The sequence below is a fragment of the Anser brachyrhynchus genome (genome assembly GCF_964034855.1).
Source record: "Anser brachyrhynchus genome assembly, chromosome: 24".
NCBI lineage: Eukaryota > Metazoa > Chordata > Aves > Anseriformes > Anatidae > Anser > Anser brachyrhynchus.
Genome location: NC_137717.1, coordinates 6,873,418 through 6,883,284, shown reverse-complemented (window position 1 = coordinate 6,883,284; position 9,867 = coordinate 6,873,418). Strand labels below are relative to the sequence as shown.

Here is a 9,867-nt window from a genome sequence, read left to right as displayed (position 1 = left end):
CAGCAATTTCATTTTTTTGAGTTGTTGGAGCCCTGTGTTCAGCCCTGGGGTCCCCAGCACAAGGACACGGACCTATTAGAGCAAGTCCAGAGGACGCCACAAAGATGATCAAGGGGCCGGAGCGCCTCTCCCGTGAAGGCAGGCTGAGGGAGCTGGGAGAAGAGAAGGCTCGGGGGAGACCTTACAGCAGCCTTCCAGTACCTAAAAGGGGACTACAAGAGAACTCTTTGTGAGAGAGCGCAGTGATAGGAGAAGGGGGAATGAAGCTAGTAGGTTTATATAAGGAGGAAATTCTTTACTGTGAGGGTGCTGAGGCCCTGGCCCAGGCTGCCCAGAGGAGCTGTGGGTGCCCCGTCCCTGGCAGTGCCCCAGGCCAGGCTGGATGGGGCTGGGGGCACCTGGGCTGGTGGGAGGGGTCCCTGCCCGTGGCAGGGGGTTGGCATTAGGTGGGAGGTCTGAGGTCCCTTCTGATCCAAGCCACGGTGTGATTCTGTGCCAGAGAGGGCTCTGGGCTGACTCCAGAAGGGCAGCACCACTCATGGGGTCATGAAGCGCCTCCAACCTCTAAGAAGCGGTGCAGGACCTGCTGCAGCCTGCCCAGTTCTCCCCCCCCCCCCCCCACCTCCCAGCAGTGCCCATGGAGGCAGGGATCCGTCTGTCTGTCCTGCCCCAACGCCTGACCCCATCCCCACAGCGCCCAGGCTTGCCCCCACGGCAGGTGCCTGTGGAAACGCTGCCAGGGGCCCAGCTACGCGCTCTTCCCCCCCCCCCCCCCCCCCCCCCAGCACGCACACAACCAGCAGCGCGGAAGCGTACTTAGTTATTCTTTTATTTATAAACAAATCAACATAAAATAAGTGCAGAGGAAAGCACTGGCTGACCCCGCATGGGGACCTGTCTACAGCGGGCCAGCGGGATCAGCATCGGATACAAACGAGGGGCATCCCGGGGCCAGTGCTGCGAGCGACGGGGGCTCTGTGAGGTGAGCAGAGCCCCACCTCCCTCTGAAGACACTGGTGCAGGAGCAGGGAGTGCAGCAGAGACCTTGCTGTACAACAAAAAGCCTTTTTCTTACTTTGGGGTTTGTGGTTTTGTGTATTTTTTTTTTTTTTTTTTGCAACTTTCCCCTTAGGGGTAAACCTGACCCAGTGCAAGAGACTGGAGAAGAGACTGGCTTGCCACGGGGACCCTTCCTGCTGCTGCCCAGGGCCCTCGAGGGTTGCAGGGACGAGGGTGTGAGACATTTCGCTGGATGCAAAGAGGGTGACCTAACGGCAGGAGAAGTGCTTGCAATGGAGATCCCCGTTCCCTCCTTTGGTCATTGCAGGAAGGAAGCGCGTGTGCGCCAGCTCCACGGCCGCTCTCCCCGGTCAGCCCTGCCCCGGGGCAGGAGACGCTGCAGGGACCCAACAGCCCCAGGCCTGGCCCCCGCAGCCCCCAGCCGGGGTCAGGGCGCTCCCCAGGGATGCAGCTTTGGCACAATCGGGCAGCCTCTGCTCGGGGACTTCTCCTGCAGCTGCAGTAACGCATCTGGGACAGCGGATTACCGCTCAAGTGCCATCAAAAATAAATACATTAGACTGTCTGAAACAAACAGGTGCCCCCGGGCAGGGCAAAACCCTCACGGGAAGAGTAACGCAAGGGCTGGTCACCAGACCGGGGTCCTCTGCCTTGCCAGACCCGACAGCCTCTTGCCATTGCCGAGCTGGGACGGAGCGAGACACCAGAGGACCTGGAGGGCCCCTTGGACGATGAACCTTTGCACCTCTGGCTAAAAAAATCTCCAAGAGCTGCAAGTTCAACAACAGGTACAAAAAACATTTTAAACAGAAAACTCCTTATTAAAAAAAAAAGAAACAGAAAAGCAGGAGAGAAGGATCAGTCGAGTCCTACAGCATCCAGCCAGCCTCCAATGCTGACCCAGATGCATCCTTGCCACGGCTACGCCAGACCCAGACATGCTCCTCGGCTCTCCCGTGGCTCGCTCCATCTCCTTGGCCGCACGGCGTCCCCAGCTTCCCCAGTCAGAAATAAATACGAAGGCCTTCCTACCAGCCCCGCGTCCCCAGCATGTGGAAGGCCAGGAGGGGAGGGGCAGGCAGTGCTCGGGCAGTGAGGGTGCCCCGGGGCGGGCGGATGGGCGCTTGTGGAAGACGGGGAGCGGGGTGGTTGCTGCTCTAAGCCAGCCGCCATGCTACGAGGGCCGAGTGCGGTCGCAGGCGCTGTCCCTCTCGCAGGCAGGCTGCCCACAGGGGCACAGCAAAGCGCAAAGCGTCCGAGGGGCCGGGGACCAGGGGCCGCCTGGGGCAGGCGAGGCCGGGAGAGCAGGGCCAGCTGGGTGCTCCTGCAGCACAGCGAGAGGGAGAGGAGCCAGCACAAGCCCCGTCCTGAGGGCTCTGCCACTGCTCCTGCCCAGAGCAGCTCCTCAGTCCCAGGGCGGTGGGACCAGGAGCCTGCACAGTGGCACCGGCTCGGTGCTCGGACGTCCACGAAGCGCTGGGTGTGGAGCCCAGGGCCAGCCGAGTGCCGGCCTCCTTGCCAAGGCCCGCGGGGCCTGGCTGCCGGGGGCAGGGGTGGGCGGCTGGTCCCTGCAGCAGGCCGGGGTCGGAGAGGCGTCCGTCGGCGGCGTGGATGGGTGTGTGTGCATGCGTACCTGTCTGCAGGTGAGTGCGGGTGTGGGTGGCCAGGAGCAGAGCTTCCAGGATCTGTCCTGCCGAGCGTCCTCTCAGAACTTGCCTTGCTTTAGCTTGTCAATGTGGTAGGTTAGCTTTAGGGCTGGCCCCAGCTTCAGCCCCATGTACTTCATCATCATGTCGCTCCGCAGCAAGAGCAGGGCTTTCCCGTCGATCTCCTGCAAGGAGGAGAAACAGCACCCGTCAGAGCCCTGTTCGGCCCTCCAGCCTCCCAGATCTCAGCCGCCCAGGGCAACTCACAAACCGATGGACAACCGAGGAGTGCCTTCTGGCTCTGGCTGCTGCTGGCACCTCAGGACAGGCAGGATTTTGTTCTCATGGCTCATTCGCGTTTGCGTTCGCCCAGGGTGAACTGTTCCTCAAGCAGCCCAGCAAGCTGTGCTGCCGGCAGGCCCCTGCCGCTTACACTGGCAGGCCCAAACCCTGCCTGTCAGCCAGGCTGCGCCCCCAACACCGACAGCTGAAACAGCACAGCTAGCACAGCGGATCGTTCAACAGCAAGGGAGGCAGCTTGTACGTAGCCTCCGCATCCTGGTGTGGGCGTCCTGCCCCCGGCCCTGCCTGCGGCACAGGGGACATGGCCTGGGTGCCACGTGGTGGTGGCACACCTGCTGGTGGCACGCCTGCTGGAACCATGCTGCGGGGCAGCGAACGCCCAGGAGCTGTGCTGAGCTGGTGTCAGCCCCCCCTGAGCGGAGCGGCAGCGCTCGGGAGCAGCCTCTCACCCAAGGGCATTGCTGCCCTGGTGCTGGGAAAACGTCCTGGGACAGGATGTGCCCTGAGAGCCATCCTACTGCCGCGCACGCAGCACTCTGCAAAGTAGACTTCACCCCGTGAAAAACGGCCATGCTGAAGTCAAGGCTGGAGAAACGAGGCAAGAGACAGAAATCTGTACACCCAAAGAGAAGGCCACAATGTGCAAAGTTTTCTGGAGTCTCTAAACAAATGCCCTGCAGCTGGCAGGGAAGTGGAGCATCTCACCTCCAGCAGGCCTGGTCTCAGCAGCGTGGCTTACAGAAGTACCTCCTGCCTCGCAGCAGAGCCAGACATGCCCCTCGCAGAGGCTCAAGAGGGAAGGGATCATGAAGCCTGAAGAAACTGGGGAGCAGCTTCGCACTTAGCACCTGCTAGCAGATGTTTCTCAGGCTGTCATCCCTTGCAGCACTCTTTTCCTTGGCCCAGAGCTTTGCAGTGGACAAGTTGCCATGAAGAAAATGTTCACTACTGCATTTACTTTTAGCAAATATCACAGCCTCTGACAACAGAAAACTCTGTCCTGTGTTGACACCCAGCTAGGTCTCACATCTAGTCAGATCTCCAGTACCGGGTTTGTTCTGTTCTTCCTTTCCTAAAGTGAAAACTAAGCTCTTCCTCAGGACTGCCAACACCAGGGACTGTAATCCCTCAGTGGAGAGCTGAGCACTCTCTTGCATAATTAAAACATTTTTCAATTACTGGTGATTCTAAAATAGAACTCATTAAGGAAAAAAAGAAAAAAAAGAGCAAGGAGCGTGTGTCTCAGCCCAGCACGTGCCCCACTTGCCTCTCCTCCTGCCTGGGGAAGGGCTCTGTACAGCCCCAGCTTGCAAAACCCCCCAGACCTGCAGGGAGGTCCGACTCCAGCTGCACCACGAACACAGAGGAGAGCACGCACAGCACAGCCCAGCCTGGTGCCATCGCAGGGAGACACCGAGCGTGGGCTCCCCTTCCTGCAACGAGCCCCGAGGCAGTGAGGGGGGAGATGCTTCCCCCGGCTGGCACACGAGCTGGAGCTGCGCTGCCTCCAGCTCACGGCGAGGACGTCCTCCCACCGCTTCTCTGACCTCACAGGCACGACCAGGCAGTGGACTGAAGGAAAAGGCAGAGGACAGATGAACCGGCAGGAACCAGGACATGAAGGTGCCAACATTTTTGTAGATTTCGTTGTACAAATTCCATGCTGTACGTCTGCAGCTATTTTGCACTTAAAGGTATGAACGAAAATCAGAGCCTTAGGAGACCCCTTTTTATTGGAGTCTAACTGCAATTCGCAGAGTGAACTCCACTTGGAACATGTTTTTTGCCAGAAGAAATTTGCTATGAAGTGAATTTTAGGATTCCAGGATGAAGAGTTCTGTGTGTTTTTGGTGCTACAGTTCAAATCCAGCTCCAAGCTGAGCTCTCTGCACACACAAAGGCAGCAGCACTGCAGCTTTAACCGGGCTGAGACGTCTTCCCCTCCGCGGTTTCTGAGTGAAAAGATCCCAAGCCTGGACGTGACTCAAGTAGGATTTATAGGATATTTTCCTCAGCACAGAACTAGTGTGAAGTGCTGCTGTTCTGACTCTCACAGACCTTCCTCATCAGGTATCTATTCCCCACCCATATATAACACACGCGCACACACACGTGCATACACACATACACAGAGACGTACTTACATGTTTTCGAAAGAGGTCAGCGTGGGGTCCCAGCTGTGGATCTGCTTCTCGAATGAACTGCATCACCTCCTCCACCGTCCAGGATGAGGGGTCCCGGCTGTTGAGCCGCGAGACATCCCGAGATCCAAGGTATCTGTCTGAACCTGGCGGTGTAATTGCAAGACAGCAGCAGTTACTCCAAGTGTGACCGCAGCAGCGTTGCAGCAGACATTCACCCTAAGCTACCGTTCAGTCTCCTCTTTCAAAGCACTGGCAGAGACAACGTGAAGGGCACAACCACGCCATACTCGAGAGGGTCCTGAGGCACAGGTCTAGCACCAGAGGACTTTCTCCTTATGCCTTACTTCTGGGGCAGCCTTCTACATCTAGCCCTGTTACTCACCCTAAAACCCCACTTCCCATTGCCCTCGTCCTTCAGGTGAGGCTTGCCCCACATTCCCACTCCTCTTCGCCAAGCTGCTGTTTCCCTCCTTTGCAGGCAATTCTCCGCTCCCACTCCTCTCCCCGAGCACTGCTCCTGCCCTCGCCCCCCGCCCAGAACACCACCTTTGGCAGTTGTAACATGGCAAAGTTACTCTACGTTTTCAGCGGCTGCATTTTCTGTTGGACTGAGCCCACGTGCAGAATTCTGTTGCCTTGACACACTGCCTGAGCTAACACAAGTCCTGCTCTCAAAGCGCTGGCCTGGCACAGCCAGTTGTTTCAACTCTTGTGCCTGTATGCACAGATGGGGGGGAAGCAGACAGATCGAGGCATCAGCAGCCTGAGCTTTTTAGAATCTTTTACTGACACCATGCACACAAAGTTACAACTTTTTCTTGCAAACACCTGGGTTTGGTATGTGGTTTACTGCAATTAACGGCTCTCCTGACGCTACTCCTCCACACAAGCACCGTTCGTGCATCCACCCATCCTCCTGGCCACCCACGCCAGCCCCCACCCTAACCAGACAGCTCTCATCGCACTGACCGCTCCCCAGCCGTCCTCGCTGACACCCATTTACCGCTGACAGCCCCTGCCCGTGCTCACCAAGCTGGCCACCAAGCCAAAGGGCTGACCCTGCGAGCACCTCCTGGCCGTATTCCCACCCACCCATCGGCCACGTCTCTAGAGCTACTGTTAAACCTAACAGACTACCTGTTCAACAGTGGAGAGGCCAGTCTCTGGTACTTGCTGAAGTTAGAAAGATGTAACTGGAGTTAGAAAAGCCCTTTTTATTGCCAAATTTAGAATCGGAGGGCTGGCTTCTTAACTCTCTTACCCCCAGAGCTAAGCCTACGCAAGGCAGAGGTACTGCCCTGGGTGAGGCTAGAGGGTTGGTGCAGGTGCCTGTATCCTTGCAGGCGATAGTCTCTGGAGCTCCTGCTGTGGCTGGATGAATTGACAGAGTTCAAGGCAGAGTCCATGGGGTCCAGGCGAGGCTCCAAGGGCCCTGGGAGGCCATCTCCCAGAACAAAGGTTTCACCTGGAACGCACCAAGCTGCAATCAGTGCACACGAACGCCACGCGGCCCCACCTCACGGCTCAAGAGCAGCGGGCAGAGCCGCGGCAAGGCAGCGCCACGCAGGGCGTGCACGCGGCTGCAGGAGCAGGCGTCACACCACTGCACCGGGGGCTCCTCGAAACTGAAATACGCACGGCTAAAGCACCGCAGCCTGGCGTTTGCCTGGCAAGTTCCAGCCCAACCAGTGAGCAGCGGTAACGGTTGATACCCAGATTTGAGCAACAGCTTCTCTGCTAATGCCACCACCAGCTCCAGTGTGCGTTCCTGCAGCCTCTTACTGCTTCCACAACTGCTCTGAGCCGGGAGAGGAAGCTCCCTGCATTTCAGACTCAAGGCCTACAAATCACGGGCATCAGTGCGCAAGGGAGCGGCCTGGGCCATCGGGACTGTGGGGATATTTAGCCAGACTCATGCCTCGGTGTGGGCAGCAGCACGCGCAGAGCTGGAGGGAGCAGCAGGCTCCTCCGAGCAGCTCACCTGCCCCATCATGGCCAGCAGTGGCATGGGGCTGATCCTCCTGTCCCAACAGCGGGGTGCTGGGGATCAGCTGCGCACCCCTCCTGCCTTCTGCTGGGCCCTTCGGTGCGTGATGAAGCTGGTGACCAGCACCCCTCGCTGGGGCAGGGCAGAAGGCTCTCCCCAGGCAGGGGTCCCAGTGCCTGCCTGGCCTCCTCACCAGCCCTTCCAGGGTGGGGGATGGAGAAAGCTGCCCTGGATGATGTTCCACTGACTGAGATCTGCACGCCAGCAAGCGAACCTCGTATCTGGGCAAGATTTCCCTTTGCCGTTATACTGGGATGGTTTCGTCCTAGGACCACGTGTTTGTAGATTTTACCACGGCACAATGCAACCTAATCGCAGTCCAGGTGGAGCTGGTGCTCCATGAGTCATCCTCACATTCTTGGGTTCTTTATCACGAAATACCTGGCAAGTTTGCACAGCTGGAGAGGAAAGCGGCTCCTACAAGGTGTGGTGCCTGCGTACTCACCTGGGCTGTGCCACTGTGCCTGGCTGGGAGCTGCAGCACCTTCACCAGCACCCACAAAGAGCTGCGGGAGGCTGCGAGGAGGGGGAAGCCCGGGGAGCTGCCCCAGCAGGAGAAACTCCAGCACAACTGGTGCTGAAGTGGGACAGTGGTGCGGGCACTGAGCTGGCGTCGCAGCCCACGAGACCCAAAAGTTCTGCCCAGGCATTTCTGCTAAGCTGACGTTTTCATGCTCCAGAGAAGGGAGACGCAGCTTGCCTGGGCCCAAACCCGAGTGCTCCAGAGGCTGGGCCCTGCCAACCTTCTCCTGGAAGCAACTTACTTTCTTTGGTTCCTATGAACTACAAGGCTGTTCTGTGAAGTGTGATCCTCTGGTTTTGGTGCTGTTGCTGTCTGTACTTGAGCAGAGAACCCAGGGGCGAGCACAGCTGGGTTGGTCAGACCACAGCTTGCCAGGCAGCACCTCATTACGCTGTAAGACACCAACGGCCCTTTTTGTCTAGCTGCTCAGCAGTCCAGTGAAGCAGGTGTGAGCTTAGCACCTTCATAAACGCAACGCTCCATCTTCTGGGTTTTGCTACTCTGCATTTGAGGCACTTCTGCATTTATTTGCTCTTAGGCCACTGCGATGTTCTTAGAAACCAACAGCACATCCTTAAGATGTCATGTAGAACCAGCGCTGATGCGAAGACTGATATTCCCTGGGTGACGCGTGCTGTTTGCTGGCCGGCGTGCCAGCAGTTTCCCATGTGGGTAGACAGATGTGTTTTCACTTGCTCTCTGTGCATCAGACAAGGGTTTCTGATTTACGACTGCTCCTGAATAACTCCGCACTCCTCCTCACTCCTGTCCCACACTGCTTTTCCACCACCTCATTTCAGCGCAAAACCGGGTGCAAACCCAGCACTGAGCTGGCTGCCTGCTCCCAAGGCGGGCTGGGGCTCCCTGCCCTGGGCCCAGGCACGCAGTGGATGGGATTTGCGCCACTGGCTCTTCATAGGAGCTCCTTCGCAGAAGCTACCTCGGGTTTCCTCTCCAACAGCAGGACGGTTTTTCTCAAAACACAAATCACTTCCCGTTAAACACACACTTCTTGGAACATCTGTGCGAAGGGTGACGTCTGACTCCCGGAACGTGCCGTGGCGTGAGAGCAGCTGGGGGCGCAGCCTGCCGCACCGCGCTGCGTGCCTTGGGGCAGGACAGGGGCAGGCGCCGCAGACAGGGCACGGGCAGGGGGCTGCGCAGCTCAGCTCCGGCCCCCAGGGAAACACGGCTCCCTCCGCGAGTGACGCACAGCCTCAGCTTGCCAGGAAGCCCCAGACGTGCTGGGCCAGGCAGCAGCGCGTGTCCGACTGCTAATGACGACACCGAAGCTCACGCAGAGGGACGTGTGTCAGCAGAATTTCAGAGCTCGGCTGGAGAAGGCTGCAGCTTGGGAGGCTGGAAGACCACATGCACAGGTTCGTGTCGGTGCAACACTAAGGGTCCAGAACTCACCCTCGGAACAGATTTAACTCAACAATTAACACACTGTCATTATTCTGATGTGAATGCTCTGTGATGCGTTCTTCAAATATGCGATCATGTTCTCACATGTGTTTAAGATCAAACATCCGAAGAACGGCATGCAGCCACACAACCTGGGAGCGCTGCTTTCTGGCCTAGAATTAAAGCTGCACACTCATCCTCAGGTTCCCTGGCTCTGGGCTGGCGAGTGCTTGGTTGTGCTGTAAACGTTGCAGCAGAGCTGGAGGCTTCTCGGTAGGGTCAGTGCAGGAGAGGTCTCGAACTTTCTTAAAAATACAAACACGCAGGGTGCTGCTTACACAAATGACACCGCCAGAGAGGGGAGAGGGAAACAAGGCAAGAGGAAAATTTTGCCTAGCTCTGTGAATCAGCTAGAGCAGAAGACAACGCGCTTCTGCAGGCGACAGCGCACGGACTGCTTTCAGGCACACAAACTATCCAGAATCCTTCTGCCCTTGATAACTAGTTTTTGGAGCGAGGAGGAGGTGGTTAATTCTTAGGCAGATTTTCTTATATAAACTGCTAGTTTTAAATACAGGCTTGCTTTTGTAGCACTGTAGGAAAACATGCCACAATTAGTGGTGGAGAGGCAGGGAGCAGATAATTAAAGTTTAATTAAACAAATAACGCTATAGATTCAAGAGCGCAGTTTTACTGCTAAAACATGGAGTTTGGCCACAAGCACAAATCTGATTTGCACAACTCCTAAACACCCACTGTTTCCAACAAATGATAGTC

The 9,867-nt window shown here is 57.3% G+C and overlaps 1 protein-coding gene across 15 annotated transcripts in view; it reads right to left on the bottom strand.

Annotated features, from left to right (window-relative positions):
• Positions 1-812: 812 nt before the first annotated feature.
• Positions 813-9,867, bottom strand: part of SCMH1 (Scm polycomb group protein homolog 1) — a 69,811-nt gene continuing 60,756 nt past the window's right edge. For 11 of the 15 annotated variants that reach the window (XM_080566858.1, XM_080566869.1, XM_080566865.1 and 8 more), the window contains 3 exons: positions 6,375-6,578; positions 5,114-5,256; positions 813-2,851 (listed from right to left, as the gene is read on the bottom strand). In XM_080566858.1, the coding sequence (XP_080422984.1) occupies positions 2,726-2,851; positions 5,114-5,256; positions 6,375-6,578 (473 nt within the window). In that variant the 3' untranslated portion in view covers positions 813-2,725. Of the gene's footprint in view, positions 2,852-5,113; positions 5,257-6,250; positions 6,579-9,867 lie in introns of all 15 variants that reach the window. The other 4 variants (XR_013941785.1, XR_013941786.1, XM_080566861.1 and 1 more) reach the window with 2 other exon arrangements.